This window comes from Aquarana catesbeiana, linkage group LG04 (genome assembly GCF_042186555.1).
Source record: "Aquarana catesbeiana isolate 2022-GZ linkage group LG04, ASM4218655v1, whole genome shotgun sequence".
Taxonomy (NCBI): Eukaryota; Metazoa; Chordata; class Amphibia; order Anura; family Ranidae; genus Aquarana; species Aquarana catesbeiana.
In genome coordinates this window covers 144031736-144049449 of record NC_133327.1, presented here as the reverse complement: position 1 = coordinate 144049449, position 17714 = coordinate 144031736, and the positions used below count along the sequence as shown (strand labels likewise).

Sequence of the window (17714 nt, the reverse complement as noted above, 5' to 3'; positions counted from 1 at the left end):
CTGTATGTGAATTTTTTTTTTGCAATATTCCTTTTCCTCTTCCTAAGAGTTTATCATGAAATTCGGAGTCAATGAGAAAAAGAACACATCCCTTTTCTGTAAGGATGATATGCAACCAGGGATCATAAGTGAATGCAGTTTATTACATACCGCTGCAGCCTGCAGAGCTGTCAGCCCACACTTGTCAGACACATCCACATGGGCCAGATCATGTCTCAGGATTGTACAAATGGCATCATAATCTCCCAGTCCAGCCGCCACTATCAGCTGCTCTGCCACCCGCTCACGTGGACCTATCGGGCCAAACTTATATCTGTCTCCGTTCATGATAGAAATAATTCCCCATTCCAAGTGCTGTGGGCTGTGTCTGTAAAATTAAAAATAAAATAACCAATGAAAAGTGATCATTTTCAAGACTGGGTCATAGTATTTAAAGAAATGTCTATTATCACCGACTTTACGCCACCACCATTGTTTTAATTAAAAAAAAATTATATACATCTTATATATCAATAAACAGAGTTAAAAACATTTTAATGATCCATATGAATAAATAACAATACAAATATTTTTGTGAGCCCTTTATGTAACTCATGTGATTTAAAAGGGTCAGTTCACCAAAACTGTAGAATGCCGGAGAGCTACACCACCAGACATTTTATTTTGGGATACTACTGGAAATCTCTGAGATTAAGTTCCTGAGTCTGCACCATTATAAGGGGCTCTTCCTGTTGATTTTTTTTTTATCTATTCATAATATGGACAATGTTAAAGAAAATGCTGGAATGTTGAAAGGTGGGAGGGAACACCAAAAACTTTGACAAGAACAGAGCCAGGAATTATGACAAGGAGATTTTGCTGCAACAGTATCTAAGATACTGTATATAAGACACCAGGGGTTGAGGCAGGTTAATAGTCAATGCTCTGTTATTTACAATATTGTTCTAATGTTTCTTGAAATCATAAAAACAAAATTTCCTGCAGAAAAGGATTTTCCAGCAAGCTGCACAATCATATTACCAAATTCTATATCGGTTGTACTTACAGACAACTTGTGTTGTTCTTGTTGTGCTTATATTTTGCCTTGCCTGATAAATCAAATTTTTCCACTTTCATTCCTCAAATAAGCAGATCAGGCACTTCTTAGACAAGGGTTCTGCAGTCCAGCATACTTACATGCTGAAGATGAGACAGGAAACCTTCAGCAACCCATCACAATTGTAGCTTAAAGCTACAACCATGTGCTTCAAATATTCTCTGACCAAAGGATCAAGCACAACAGTGGCAAAATCTCTTTAAGGATTTTGACCAGTCAGGGAAAACAGACTTCTAGAGGGGTGTCTGGCCATTTATTGGTTAGGTCCTTAAAGAATGGTGCATCAGCAATCGTTATGGTGGTGGTTTTGTAAAGGTGGGGCACTACCAGATCCACAGTGCAGGCAGAACACTTCTTTACAAGTCCTCTTCAAATGGATACAAGGCCAATAAGCACTTTGGGGGAACAATCATCTTGTCAAGGTGTTTCCAATCTCTGTAGAGGAAGACTTTGAACAGTGGGTGCACCAAACACGTCTTGTAGTCTTAGGAGATCTATAGGACCCAAATCTGGGAAGAGCACTAGTAGAAGCAATACACCACATCAATAAGAATCAAAGCAGTCGCTTTCAATTTGGGAGAAATGACAGAGGACTGCAGTTCCTCAAAGACAAGCTCAGATAAAGAGTACAGTGACTCAAAGTCAGACAGAATCTCAGAGGCTGATGGCTCAGAGACTACCAAGAAAGTGGGTGGATTAGATACAGAATCTGGGGGAAAAGGTGCAGGAAAGCGCTTGTGGCCTGTGCGGTCAGAGTCAGCAAAAAACTGCGTGATTTGGCCATAAAGTCTTACTTGAGGGTAGTAAAAACCTCAACCAAGAGAGCAGAGGAACCTGCCACACTGGGCAGGACAATGGGAGAGTCTAAAGGACAGAATAGACTCTAGGAAGAGAGGACAACAGGATTCCAGGCTACAGACATTGGACACATTTAAGATGAGGCCACCCAGCACAGTGGGACTGTCACCCCCATGTCTAGAATCAGACTGGCCTCAGAGGCTCACAAAATGCAGACAGTTTTGGCAGGTGAAGTAGCCTTTTAGGTTGGAGGCAGGTTGGTCACATTACATCTCCTAGGTGAAATAGGCATTTGATACTCATCTTATTTGTATTCATTCAAATAGTAACTTCATGCTGGACAACAGTAATATACAAGTTACCAGAATGTAACCTGTAGGAATTCCAAGATATGAATACATGTATAAAACTGTATCTGAGGAAGTGACAGCTACATGTTCATAAAAACTGTCATAGGCCACTCCACAGACCTCTCGATTCATTAGTTCTTTTCTGTCAACACCCTCCTCAGGGACCAAAAAAGAGAGACTGCATAAGCAAACTGGAGCTCTCCTTTTTCATTACTAGAGAACATCAGCCAAGATTTATTTGATGAGAGCCACACTGATCCATCTTGCTCATTGACTGGACTTTCCTGAACTCAGAGAACCAGGACTTTGTTACGTATTTTCACTTTTAAACCCTCTTTATTTTATGTTGCATTATTGTCTCTTTAACTTTGTAATAGCCTTTTACTGTAAATATTTTGTTTGCATCATTTTACCTTTTCTATTATTAAACAATATTATGAAAAGCGTTAACATTCTCTCTAATGCACTAATGCAGAGAATCCTTGTCTCTCTGAAGAGCACTACTAAAAATATCTGGAATATTCCTGCCTGTGGTGACAGTGTGTATTACAGACATTTGTTAAATGTTATAATTGTTATTGTAAGGCCAATAGGCTATCTGGTGGCAGTGATTTGGGGTACAAAAGGTTAACTGTGTAGTTAACTAAACCCAGTGACGATCGCTGTCAGTCTGCTACAACTTAGATTGTGGTCCCGTGAGCTGGAAAATCTTTGTGCAGGGTGAGGCTGAGAGTGTCCTTGTCACATATCAGTGACAGCACGGTGTGAGTTTGACCAGACATTTATCACAAGTTGATGAAGGTGGCTGGGTTCTGACACGGTGTTCGTCACACCTACCACTGTGAGCTGCAGTGTCTGGGAGGCAGTGTTGTCATCAGTATTTTTACTGGCAGCCAGTAAAAGACTCTCACTTTTCTGCTGCCAGTAAATTCCAGTGACAGGACAAGGTTGCCAGTAAAAAACATGACTGTGACTCTCGGCCGAGACCATCTGAGTGCCTGCTACAGTGTGTTCGGGCAGCGCCAGCAGGGGGGCGGGTCTGGCAAAGATAGTGCCTGAGGATGTCATGTGATGTCATGGTGCACGGCCGACCTGAGCCCCGTGTGCGGGTCTGTAGGATGGAAGCAAGGCAAGCTGCGAGTTGGACTGTATAAGTGCTGTTTGGACTGAAGGGACCACCTGGCATGGAGAGAAACTGTCACTGTGACTCAGGAGGGGGACGTGTCACGCTGGTGATCTGTGGTGCTGCACACGGCTGTCCGTGTCACTGTGAGAGTCAGTTTTACGTGTGTGTGCCTGTCCATTCTCATTTCTTGCTCTCCTGAGTCCTCTCCCTGAGCTACTTACTTACTATATTGAAAATAAAATAAGAAACATGTTTTTTGCCTTACTATCTTATCTACCTTAAAACACATTGCTAATTGCATATTGTACTTGTTTGTAGCCTAAATACTGAAATTCACACTTAAAAATTTAATTTTGTAACTTTTGGAAATGTCTGTGCCAGTAAATTTTGGGTGTCATGTTAGTAAATTTCAGTTGCTTAGGTTGGCAACACTGCTGGAAGGGGAGCATTGGTTCAGTTAGGGAAGTAAAGGAAGTTTTTTTTTGTGCTACACATAGTAACTGGTTTTGGTACATTTTTAGACTGTCATACAAGAGCCTTTAGTTGTACTTTAAAGGAAAGCTCCAGAAATTATTGTTAAATAGAACTCTGTAAGGTAAGTGCACCGTGTTAATTATTCACGCTGTCCTTGCTGAGATACAGCTCTCTTAAAACGCTGATGGGAGTGGATGGAGTCAGTTGTTGCAATGGTGGTCATGCTAATGACTACAGGCATACCCCACTTTTAAGTACACAATGGGGTTTATTTACTAAAGCTGGAAAGTGCAAAATCAGGCTCCCTTCTGCATAGAAACCAATGAGCTTCTAACCCCAGCTTGTTCAATTAAGCTTTGGTAATACAACATGGATGCTCATTGGATTCTATGCAGAGTTGAGCCTGATTTTGCACTTTCCAGCTTTAGTAAATAAACCCCATTGTGTACTTAAAAGTGGGGTATGCCTGTAATGCCATTCAAATAATAACATCATTGCTTTTTAGGACAGTTTTATTTGGCTGTGATCTGACACATGTGCAAAATAGTCTTCCCCATCTTTCTTCCCGATATACACTGCATTTTCTACTAACCTGTGTTCATTAACATGCAGATAAATCTTCCTCATTCCACTGTTAGGCTGTACATTATCAAAGGTAACATGACTGCAAACCTCTTGCCGGTCTTTGTCCCTGTAAAAGTGCTGATTAAACTCTAGATGCTCAGTAGGAGTTATAGGGAGGTGGTCAGTGTCAGAGGAGTAAGAATAGATCTTCTCAGGAAGGGTGAATCTGTCCTCCAGTAGTAGGAATTTATATCTGAACAAAAAGGGATCCTCAGTCTTTCCCTTCTCTGTAACAGAGTCATGATCTTCACTAACACATCTTTTATTTGTCTTCTGAGGCTGACTAAATTGCGGATAAGAAAGGGTGGAGATAGAGCCAGGTACCACAGTGCACAATCTGAACAACTGCTGTCCCTTCCAGATGCCAACATCCTGGCACCCATCACTGTAAGTTTCAAAGCCAGGTCCGTAACGCACATCCGACTTGTACAGCCCCTGAGGACAGGAAGAAATCAAGAGGTTACATGGTTTGAACGCTGACATAAGAAGAACACACTTCATAGAAACACTGGGACAGTGAAAGGCAAATCAAAGGTTTTTTTTACTGGTCATCTGTATGCGTCATTAGAGGGAATTGGTGTGTCAGCCTGGCACATTCTCTGTCTATCTCTGTAAATTAATATATACACAGCTGTGTGTAGTTCAGCAGCGTAATGCCTACAGTATTCTAAAGAATAATGGCACATATACCTGGTAACTTTTGCCATCGGGAAATGTCATGGTCCCATAGCCTTCCTTACGGCTGAGGTAAAAGAAGCCAGTGAATTTGCAGCCATCAGGCCAGTAGTAAATCCCCTTGCCATGGTGATGATCCTTGTAAAATTCACCAATATAACTCTGAAATAAAGAAAATACATACATTATCTGATTTTAATTCTTGTAGTAGTAGACAAGCAGCAAGCAACAACTCATGCTTCGTTACTCTGTTCTAAATTTTTGGAATGTAGCTTCCCATCATCTGTAATGGTTACTCACACTGAAATAACCCAACAGATAAATTACTACATGTCAGATCCACCCAAAACTCATGTTTCAGTTCTGCGCAAGTGGCCTAAATCACAGCTGACTTCTATTATTTCATTGAGACTTCGGTAACAAGATACACTGATTGTGATAAGCGTGAGGAAGGCTATATTCCTTTGTAACTAAAATATAGAATGGAAACTGTAATAAGAAACAATATTTACATTGTAAGAAAGGATGTATGCAGACCTAAAAGAGGAATTGCAGCAGGTAACCATGTTGTGGATGAAATACAAAGGCTGCCACTGCTGACCTCCTAAGAATACTAGTTACTTGGCTCTCCCTGGCTTTAGTACTACCCAAGTCACTTACCTGGAACAATCAACCTACAAATGTAGATTTCAAATTCAGAGTAACACTAGAACTCCTGAATTTCCAAACTATGCCCTAGAGCAGTGGTCTTCAAACTGTGGCCCATGGGTTAAATGCGGCCCTTTGCTTGCCTTTATCTGGCCCTTGGATCACTATTCCTCCCACTGATACAAGGCACTAGTTTTTCAACTGACACCATGGATGGGGTGCTATTTCTTCCAGTGTCACCAACAATAGGGCACTATTCTTTCCACTGACAGCAGCAAAGTGGCATCATTCCTCCCATTGGCACCAACAATATGGCACAATTCCCCTCACTGACACCAATGATGGGGTGCTATTGCTCCCCCCACTGACACTAATAATGGAGTGCTATTCTTTCTATTGATGGGGCACCATTCTTCCAATTGACACCAGTGATGGGACACCATTTCTTCTACTAATAACATTGATGGGGCACGATTACTGACCACAGGCGCTATGCAATTGTTTTTCTCCCACTGACCACCAAGCTTGAGGCATTGTTTATTCACTACAGCCCGGCCCTCCTAATGTCTGAAGGACAATAATCTGGCCCTTCTTTAGATGCTTTGGAGACCCCTGCTATAGAGTGTAGTAAGGCCATTCAAACAGCCAGGATACATGAAACCAGCATGTAATTTAGGCTGATAGCAATCACAAAACAATTACCAGTCAGCTTTGAGTATAGTAGACCTTTAAGAACACTTAGGATGACCATACACGTTGCAGTCTGATTGTACAATCTCCATTAGTTCTAATAACTATTATGTCATTAAACAGTCTCTCTGAATGAATTATTCAGGTAGGCACTCACATTACATAGTTTTTGGTAAATCAAAAGGATTTGCATCAACAGATTGTAATATGTATGGACAGCTTTACATTAGAGCTGCACAATTATTCGTTAAAAAATCGTGATCTCGATTCAACCCCCTGAGGATCTCTATTGCAGAGTTTGTCGATTCTTTCATATAACAAGTGGAGAGATGTATCTGCTCACTCAGCTGTCAAAAGAAAACAACAGGGCAGGCTGCCAAATTTTTTAACATGAAACACTGTAACTAACGCTTCCTTCTTAGATCAAAGGGATAAACTTCTGTGTGTAAAGAAAAAAATGGGCAGTCTACCAAGTTTTTAACAACGTGTAAATGCAGGAAGTTTAACCACTTAAAGTCTAAATCTTTTTCTGACACTTCTTTCTTAAGTTAAAATCAATATTTTTTGCTAGAAAATTACTTGGAACCCCCAAACATATATATTTTAGCAGAGACCCCATAGAATAAAATGGCGATTGCTGCAATATTTTATGTCGCACTGTATTTGCCCAGCAATCTTTCAAACGCAATTTTTTGGGAAAAATACACTTCAATGAATAAAAAAAAAACGAAACAGTAAAGTTAGTCCAATTTTTTTTTGTTTTAATGTGAAAGATGATGTTACGCCGTGAGAATCATGACAGAATCGTGATCTATCTTCTAAGCAAAAAAAATCGTGATTCTCATTTTAGCCAGAATCGTGCAGCTTTACTTTACATACTAAATTTTCTGAGGACTCAGGATTTTCTATCATCCCAAGTGTTTATATGACAGCAGTTACACACCTCTCCATTGGCCCATCTGAATTCCCCAACTCCCAGCTTCATGTTCATAGTAACATTTCCTCTGTAGACGGAGCCATCAGACCATTGCTGAAGTTCCATGTCTTCCTTTGCATGCCATTGCAGTGCTAGTTCTTCCTGGCCTGCCAGAGGATCCGGGCTTACTACGTCTTTTCCATCTAGAACTTGTGGTCCGTTCTTTTTTTCTGATTCATCCTCATTTATCTCTTGGTGTAACTTATTTGGAAAACAGTGCCTGCATATGTTTTCCTGTTCACTGTCCACATCTGATGCTTCAAATCCTTCTGATACTTCAAGTCCTTTATGTGGAATTGACTCATTTGCTGATACCAGAATGCTGGGATCAGACATGTCTCTTCCTTTTCGCAGACCTGTGGGTGACACAATTTGGCCAAATCAAAAGGCTGGTGAGGAAGGAAGGCATTTTATTATTGTAAATTAAATCCACCAAATTCAAACTGCTGACAGAGTGTATAAGTAGACTGTTAATACAGTAACAGGAATTCAGTTGGTTCAATGTTCCATGGTGAATTGGTAGTTTAATAATAGATCTATATATATATATATATATATATAGTTGTAAAGCGCTACGTAAACTGTTGGCGCTATATAAATACTGTATAATAATAATATATATATATATATATATATATATATATATATATATATATATATACACACACACATTATAACCATCCTCTCTGATATGTTTCAGCTGACCTCTGCTTTAAAGTAAACCCAAACCTTGCCTATTCAGGACAAAGTAGTAAGTTTGCTGCATAACAGGCATGGTAAGGACTTAGTTTCCTATTACTTTCCTCCCTTCCACCACATTCCATAAACAGGATTTGCTACCTGCTGATCTTTCTTATCTTATGGATAAGATCTGTCCAAGTAAACACTGTAGATTCTCTGCAGTCCCCAATCATGGCAAATACCCACAGTGATCATAGGAGCACTGTCTAGCTCCATCTTTGTGGGCTGGCGTGTGAGAAAAGGAAGCAGAACAAGTAGCCAATCAGACCACGTGCTAACAGGAAGCATGCTGATCGGAGGAGAGACTTCATCACTGTGCTGCTTCTCCTTTCACCATCCAGTCACAGGCTGGGATGAGACCAGGACGAGAGGAAGTAGGTTGAATGATGCTGAAAATCAGATTGGGGACATCTTGCAGTAGATAAAAGTACTGTGTGGAAAAATCTCTGGATTCAAGGTAAATATTGCAGCAAAAGTTGATTCTGATATTTTATGTATTAACAGGCTATCCATTTCATCCTTTTATTTTGGCTGGAGTTCTGCTTTAAATAGAAAACCCTCTACTGTACTCCTCTCTGATTTAGTTTCACTTTGTTGCAGCATAATGAATCTGTTGCTTTGTCTTGCATAAGGAAAAAAAGCACAGATTCAATGTATTTAATTCAGGTTCCACTGAAACCAAAACCTTTTTCAGTTTTACACAGAATGGAGAGGGAACCCTTGTCAGATGTTTTATTGCTGTCCGTGTCCCCATTATGGAAATAAATAAATATGCATACTAGCTCATTATGCCTTTGTCTTGCAGGTTTTATTTTTTGGAGGGGGGGGGGGGGGGGTTCAACCGCTCTAAAGTGAAAAAATCCACATTTTGGGTAGTCACTAAGCAGGAAGAAAAGGAAAATCTTCCTATGACACCTTGGATGGCTTTCCTCTCACTTCCTTTTTTTGGCTATGGGGAAAGAAAGTGAAGGTAAATCTACTCAATGGTACATAGAGTAGATAGCAAAAAAGCCCCAACAGAGGTTCTAACCATCCCTTACTCTATCCAAAAGGAAAAAACAGGCCATGGAATGCAAATAATGCAGCACCCAGTTTGTCTGTGTCCAAAACTTAGCAGAAACACCAGCGTGGACACTGGCTGAGTCTAGGGTCAATCAGAGGCTCTATTTGCAATTATCTGCTCAGATGAGTGATTACATGCAAACAGCGGAGATGACAGCTATTTATTTGTACAGAGTTTGCTGCATTCATAGATGGATAAACGCTGGACACAGCAACACCCTGGACTATGGCCACACACAAATTGGCTGATTAGTTGCAGCCAGTTTGTCTGTGACCAAAACTTAGCAGAAACACCAGCCTGGACACAGGCTGAGTCCAGGGTCGGTCAGAGGCTCTATTTGCATTTAACCGCTCAGATGAGCGATCACAAGTAAACAGTGGCAATGCCAGCTATTGATTTGTACAGAGTATAAATCAGAGAGCTGCAGCTGTTTGCATTGTGCAGACAGTGTTTACAACCACCAGCAGGAATCTACTGATCTTTTCCGGCAACTGCCCCTGGCTGCTTCTATTCGGCCATGTGAATGTAAAGCCCCATACACACTATCAGATTTTCTGCTGATTTTTGTCTTCAGATCTACCAAAACCATGTAGTGCAAAGGCCTGCCTTATTGCATACAAATTGAAACTACTAAGGTTTGACCTCATATTATATGGTTTTGGTAAATCTGAAGGAAAAAATCAGCAGAAAATCTGATAGTGTGTATGGGGCTTAACTTTACCCTTGCAATGAGCCCCCCCCCCCCCCCCCCCCTTGCCTACACCTCAAGGGTTAAAAGAGAAGTGCGGGATTTCAAAATCATAGAGGTTCATAAGCACCTGGGATGTAACCATTTATCATGGCTACAGCTTTCCCCCCGTCGGCTCTATTCCAAGAAGTGAACAATCAAGGACGATTATTCTGAGGTCCACTCTGAGCACATAGCAGTGACTGTCAGTCACCGCTTTGTGTTCTACCCCTCCAGCGCTCACTGGAGCTCCAGGCAGGAGAGGGGGCAGGAGTGGCTGGCTCAGGCTCTCAGCAGCACGCTAAGAGGCTGAGCAAGCTGCCGGTCAGTCGTCTGGGTGGATCCCAACGTTTCTGCCTGGATCCCTGCAGAGCCTGAACCGGCTCTGTGACATCAGCCGACAGCAGGCTTTAGCCCGCTGTCAGCTGAATCTGGATCACAGAACTAAGTACACTCCTGTAAACCACAAGAGAAGTACAGCCAAAATAGGCATTGGCCATACTTCTCTTTTAAGGTTGCATTCACACCTGCGAATACACACACACTCCCAATAGATGTGAGAACCCCAGTGGGGGTTCCTGGGATTAGCTGCAGGAGGAAACCCCATTGAAAGCAATGGGAGTCTGCCAATTCCTGCAGCTAATCAAGGCCACCCATATGTAATCTCTCATGCAGTGATCACATGCAAGTGACGGGCCCTGGAAGCAGGCAGTCTGTGACCAGGGCCAATCACCTGTATGCGATCACTGCTTGAGAGATTACAGGCAAGTCGGCAACCTCTCATTGCTTTCAGTGGTGCTGACTCCCACAGCTAATAACTGGAACCCTCAATGGAGTTTTCACATCTAATCAAAGTGTGGGTGCATTCCCAAGTGTGAAAAGCTTGGTTCTGTCTGGAGTACCATTAAAAATCACTTTCTTTCTCGAACATCACAGGACACAGAGCCACAGTAATTACTGATGGGTTATATAGGGTATCACTGGTGATTGGACACTGGCACACCCTATCAGAAAGCTCAACCCCCTATATAATCCCTCCCCTTGCAGGGATACCTCAGTTTTTACGCCAGTGTCTTAGGTGATGGACGTGTAAAGATGTCCTGTGCTGAGCTCCAGGGGGAAGATCCGATACCCTATACTGGGGCGAGCCAGGCAGACCGGATCCATTCAAAGTGTCCTTTCGTGGGCGAATTGGATGGTACCCGGCCTCGTGTCCGAAGAAACGAGGTTTTACCTGTAACGCTTCTCTTTTTAGAGAGCTGGACCCCGCATATTAGAAAATGTTTTTTCTAGCCTAATTTCTAGCCGGGTGCTTTACAGGTCCAGAACTGTGGATCTCCCTATTCGTAGGGGGCCCCAGTCTCTGACGGTTTTTTCTAACGGAGCCCACCGTGAGAGGTGAAGATTGGGTCTGTATAACAGAACCCTGCGGCTGGATAAGGTAAGAGGAGATTCCACAGAATGTTTTAATTCTAGTAGGTTTTCTCCTTTAAGGTAAATGCATGCTATGCCTATTGTGACCACCGGGGGGCTGCCAAGAGCACATACCTTCACATGCTGATGTCGGTCTCAGTGTTCTCACGCTGCACAGCATCTCCGGCCGGCTCCAGGTAGGATGGGATGGGGGGATTTCTCCTGTACGAATGTTCCCCTCAGGCTAGGGGGAGGCCACAGGTGTCTGTAGGGTGGTTGTACACCGCTCGAGCACCGCCGCCATTGCCGTCCTGCTCATCAGAAGTTTCTGCGGTTCGAGATAGGAGGGTGCCATTTCCAGTTTGTGGCTCTGCCTTTTGGGATAGCCACTGCACCTCGGGTGTTCACAAAGATCTTGGCCCCTCCTCTGACCATATTAAGGGCTCAGGGTATAGCTGTCATAGCATACCTAGACGACCTGCTACTGATAGACCAGTCGGTAGCCTCCTTGAACGGGAACCACAGTCAAGTATCTGGAACACCTAGGTTGGATTCTCAACCTAGAAAAATCTTTCCTAAAACCAGTAAGAAGACTGGAGTATTTAGGTCTGATCATAGATACAAGCCAGGAGAAAGTATTTCTACCTCAGGCAAAGATCACTGCTTTAAGGGAGCTGATTTTGGCAGTCAGGACCAAGAAGGGTCCTTCTGTCCGCCTTTGTATGAGGCTGCTAGGGAAAATGGTGTCTTCATTCGAAGCAGTTCCTTATGCTCGGTTTCATTCAAGACTGCTGCAACACAGTATTCTGTCAGCCTGGAACAGGAAGGTTCGGGCATTAGACATTCCGATGCACCTGTCTCATGCGGTGCGTCAGAGCCTCAATTGGCTCATTCCCGAAAATCTGCAGAAGGGGAAATCCTTTCTGCCAATTACCTGGACGGTGGTAACAACAGATGCCAGTCTGTCAGGTTGGGGAGCAGTTCTGGAACAGGCTGCGGTCCAGGGGGTATGGTCCAAGACAGAGAGCACCTTACCCATCAACATTCTGGAAATCCATGCGGTAGGTCTAGCCCTGAAGGCCTGGACTATCAGGCTACAGGGTTGCCTGGTCAGGATCCAGTCCGACAATGCCACAGCAGTGGCCTATGTCAATCATCAGGGATGCACCAGGAGCCGAGCTGCTCAAAAAGAAGTGAACCAGATCTTAGTCTGGGCAGAGAGGCATGTGCCATGCATATCGGCAGTCTACATTCCAGGGATAGAGAACTGGCAGGGGGACTATTTAAGTCGCCAGAAGTTACTTCCAGGGGAATGGTCTCTACATCCCAACGTCTTTTGGAACATATGCCAAAGATGGGGGGTCCCAGATGTAGATCTCTTTGCATCCCGATTCAACAAAAAGATAGACAGATTTGTGGCAAGAACAAGAGATCCTCTTGCATGCGGGACGGATGCGTTGGTGATTCCGTGGCATCGGTTCTCACTGATTTATGCATTCTCGCCTATTCTGCTACTGCCACGACTTCTTCGCAGGATCAGGCAGGAAAGGAAGTCAGTACTTTTGGTGGCCCCCGCTTGGCCCAGAAGGACGTGGTATGCGGAAATAGTAAGGATGACGGTAGGTTCCCCGTGGACACTACCGGTACAACCAGACCTGTTATCTCAAGGTCCAGTGTTCCATCCTGCCTTACAAACGCTAAATTTGACAGTTTGGCTATTGAGACCCACGTTCTGAAGAGTCGTGGGCTTTCAGGTTCTGTGATATCTACCTTGATCAATGCAAGGAAGCCAGCTTCCAGAATGATTTATCATAGAGTCTGGAAAGCTTATGTATCCTGGTGTGAATCCAGGGGTTGGCATCCCAGAAAATATGTGATAGGTAGAATTCTTGATTTTCTACAATTGGGTTTAGAGATGAAGCTGGCCTTGAGTACCGTCAAGGGCCAGGTCTCGGCTTTATCAGTATTATTTCAGCGGCCACTTGCTTCGCATTCTTTGGTCCGAAACTTTATACAGGGGGTGATGCGTCTTAATCCTCCGGTTAGGGCGCTCCTAAATCCCTGGGACTTGAACTTGGTTCTGGCTGTTACAGAAACAGCCTTTTGAGCCAATAAGTCAGATTCCTTTGGTCTTGTTGACAAGGAAGTTAATTTTTCTGGTAGCCATTTCTTCTGCTAGAAGAGTATCAGAATTAGCAGCTCTTTCCTGTAAGGAGCCTTATTTGATTGTACACAAGGATAGAGTGGTACTGCGCCCTCATCCTAGTTTTTTACCAAAGGTGCTTTCAGATTTTCATTTAAACCAGGACATTGTTCTACCTTCCTTTTTTCCAGATCCCTGTTCTCCGGGAGAGAGATCACTACATTCGTTGGATGTAGTAAGAGCAGTCAAGGCCTATCTCGAGGCAACTGCTCAGATTTGCAAAACGGATGTTTTGTTTGTGCTGCCAGAGGGTCCCAGTAGAGGACAGGCAGCCTCAAAAGCTACCATTTCTAAATGGATTCGACAATTGATCATTGAAGCTTACGGTTTGAAACAGAAGATTCCTCCGTTTCAGATCAGGGCACATTCCACAAGGGCTATTGGTGCTTCTTGGGCAGTGCATCACCGGGCCTCGATGGCTCAGATCTGCAAGGCCGCAACCTGGTCTTCAGTCCATACATTAACCAGATTCTATCAGGTGGATGTGAGAAGGCATGAGGATATCGCCTTTGGGCGTAGTGTGCTGCAGGCAGCGGTACAGGATCCTCAGGTCTGATTGCACCCTACTTGGTCGTGGTCCCCCCCCCCTCAGGTAGCATTGCTCTGGGACATCCCATCAGTAATTACTGTGGCTCTGTGTCCCCTGATGTTAGAGAAAGAAAATAGGATTTTTTAAGACAGCTTACCTGTAAAATCCTTTTCTTTCGATGGACGTCACGGGACACAGAGGTCCCACCCCTCTTCTAATACACTATATTGCTTGGCTACAAAACTGAGGTATCCCTGCAAGGGGAGGGATTATATAGGGGGTTGAACTTCCTGATAGGGTGTGCCAGTGCCCAATCACCAGTGATACCTATATAACCCATCAGTACTTACCGAGGCTCTGTGTCCCATGATGTCCATCGAAAGAAAAGGATTTTACAGGTAAGCTGTCTTAAAAAATCCTATTTTTACTTACCTTGTTCCCCACTCCCTTGGCAGTCAGCGCTCTCCTCTTCCCTCTGACGATCTGGCTGGTGGGTGGGCACTCAGCGTCCTGATGATGTCAGAGTGTGACCCATGGATGGAGTGCTGAAGAGAAGCAGCTTTGGGGTAATGATCGTATGGAGCGATGGAACCTGCAGGAGCGAGGGACAAGGTAAGTCAAAGCACTTTGTAATGGTACTTCAGACAAAGGCAAGCATTTAACCCTTGTGGTGCAGGGTGGGGACCCACTTCAAAGGTAGTTGTGGATTTTCTCCAAAGTTCTGCTTTATAACTTATTGGCAGTTTCCCCTGGAATTTATTATATAATGTCAGCAGCAACGTTCTAATAAAATAAAACACAGGCAAGCAGCATTCTTCCTATGACAACACACAGCCATTCTATAGTCATTCCATGCATTGTAATATAGGGCTCACATCCGGGATAATCACGTGTAGATGTGTTACAGCCAGCCCCGGTATAATGCACACGCTGTGCCCGCCACGCACACGCACACACACTGGTGGGCACACGGGTTACCTCATGAGCTGGGACTTATTAGTTGTACCAACCGTTCCCATAGAGACAGACGACAATCGAATACGATAGGCTCCTGGCAGAGCACGTGACCCGGTGCTAGCCGCGCCTCCATACACCTGGGACGGAGAATGACGTCCTGTACACGTGGCGTCCATCTTTGATTGGGGAAGTGCCAGGCTGTGCTCTCTGTATTCTGATTAGTGGTGTAGGCGAAGTATGTTCTTGTTTCACTCACACTGTTTGTACTGTAAAGGTATGATTGTATTTTCAAAAACTCTCATTGTTGTAGACAATTGCATTAGATGTTTTATGTCAGCACCCTTTTGATAACATCTTTTTGTTTTATATCAGCATACCTCAAATTTTTTGAGATGGGAATGAGGGACACCTATCAGCAAAAGTATGCAGACATAGGACACACCCCTTGCCACGCCCCCTTAAAGGAGAATTGTACAAAAAACAAGATTGGTTAAACCCACAAGTGCTTTTTTACCACTACTATTCCTTTATATTGGCTTTTGGAATTTACAAATGTAGCAATTTAGAAATCAGATGAAAGGTTTAGCGCTGGAAATAACTTTTTGATAGATAAAAAGTGCATTTTATATATATAACTATATAGATCAGAACAAAATGAGAGACATGGGAGGAATGAGGGACAGAGGGACATTGCTCCAAATCAGGGACAGTCCCTCGAAATCAGGGACAGTTGGGAGCTATGTGTCAGCGCCTTCTTGATGACATCAATCCCGCCCATTTGCAGGAGTCCTTGCTGTTGAATGCAGTTCGAAAGGCAAGTAAGGCCTGATTCACACCTATGTCCTATGCAGGTTGCAGTTTGCATATCCCAGGTGCATTTTGCGTTTTTTTAATACACATTTTTGATCCATTGAAGTCTATGGAACCTAAAACCAGAAAAAAAAATCCTGGCCCTTTCCATAAAATGCACGGATGTGAACATGACCCATAGGAAACCATGTTGAATGGACTGTAATGTGTTTCTGCAAAACTGAAAATGCACTAAAAAATGCATAGGTGTGAACCAGGCCTAAGACAGTATATCTCTTGTGCATTAAAACAATCTGCCTGTTCACAATTTAATTGTTATATTAAAATTCCACTTTAAATCAGTTAGTTTACTTAAAGTACATTCTCTGTGTTCAACGGCTTGTCAAAATCACAGGGAAAAAATGTGTCCCTGGAAATATTTTTGAAATGTTTTGATATGTGGACTGCCAATCATAAGTGGCTGAGACATTCTCTGCCCCTTCAGTTGTACATACACTCACCAGCCACTTTATTAGGTACACCTTGCTCACCTTGCTAGTACCGGGTTGGAACCCCTTTTGTCTTCAGAACTGCCTTAATTCTTCATGGCATAGATTCAACAAGGTGTTGGAAACATTCCTCAGAGATTTTGGTCCATATTAACATGATAGCATCACGCAGTTGTTGCAGATTTGTTGGCTGCACATCCATGATGCAAATCTCCCCTTCCACCACATCCCAAAGGTGCTCTATTGGATTGAGATCTGGTGACTGTGGAGGCCATTGGAGTACAGTGACCTCATTGTCATGTTCTTGAAACCAGTGGTGAGATGATTTGGGCTTTGTGACATGATGCATTATCCTGCTGGAAGTAGTCATCAGAAGATGGGTACACTGTAGTCATAAAGGAATGGACGTGGTCAGCAACAATATTCAGGTGTTTAAATGATGCTCAATTGGCACTAAGGGGACCAAAGTGTGCCAAGAAAATATCCCCCACAACATTACACCACCAGTCTTAACCGTTGATACAAGGCAGGATGGATCCATTCTTTCATATTGTTTATGCCAATTTCTGACCCTACCATCTGAATGTTGCAGCTGAAATCAAGACTCATCGGACCAGGCCACATTTTTCCAATCTTCTATTGTCCAAGTTTGGTGAGCCTGTACGAATTGTAGCCTCAGTTTTCTGTTCTTAGCTGATAGGAGTGGCACCCGGTGTGGTCTTGTGCAGCTGTAGTCCATCTGCTTCAAGTTTCAATGTGTTGTGCATTCAGAAATGGTATTTTGCATACCTTGGTTGTAATGGGTGGTTATTTGAGTTACTGTTGCCTTTCTATCATCTTGAACGAGTATGCCCATTCTCCTCTGACTTCAGAGGACATCCACAAGGCATTTTCATCCACACAACTGCCGCTCGCTAGATATTTTCTCTCTTTTTCAGGCATTCTCTGTAAACCATAGAGATGGTTGTGCATGAAAATCCCAGTAGATCGGCAGTTTTTGAAATACTCAGACCAGTCAGTCTGGCACCAACAACCATGCCACGTTCAAAGTTGCTTAACCGGTTCCCGACCGGCTCCTGTACATTTACGTCGGCAGAATGGCACGGCTGCGCAAAGTAATGTACCCGTACCCGTGAATTTGCCGCCGTGCGCACGCCTGCTGCGAGCTCCGTGAGTCGGGTCGCGGGTCCCGCGGACTCGGTCCCCGCAGGCATACCCGCGATCGCCTCACAGAGAGGACGAACGGGGAGATGCTGATGTAAACAGCATCTCCCCATTCTGCCTAGTGACACTGTCACTGATCTCTGCACCCTGTCATCGGAGCAT

General features: G+C 43.5%; 1 protein-coding gene across 4 annotated transcripts in view; it reads right to left on the bottom strand.

Annotated features, from left to right (window-relative positions):
* LOC141139567 (ankyrin repeat and MYND domain-containing protein 1-like) overlaps nt 1–15209 on the bottom strand; it is a 59515-nt gene extending 44306 nt beyond the window's left edge. The window contains exons 1-6 of one of the 4 annotated variants that reach the window (XM_073625831.1): nt 15112–15194; nt 14566–14725; nt 7425–7813; nt 5159–5305; nt 4437–4903; nt 151–367 (exon numbers count right to left, since the gene is read on the bottom strand). In XM_073625831.1, the coding sequence (XP_073481932.1) occupies nt 151–367; nt 4437–4903; nt 5159–5305; nt 7425–7793 (1200 nt within the window). In that variant the 5' untranslated portion in view covers nt 7794–7813; nt 14566–14725; nt 15112–15194. Of the gene's footprint in view, nt 1–150; nt 368–4436; nt 4904–5158; nt 5306–7424; nt 7814–14565; nt 14726–15008 lie in introns of all 4 variants that reach the window. The other 3 variants (XM_073625832.1, XM_073625830.1, XM_073625834.1) reach the window with 3 other exon arrangements.
* Nucleotides 15210–17714: the final 2505 nt, after the last annotated feature.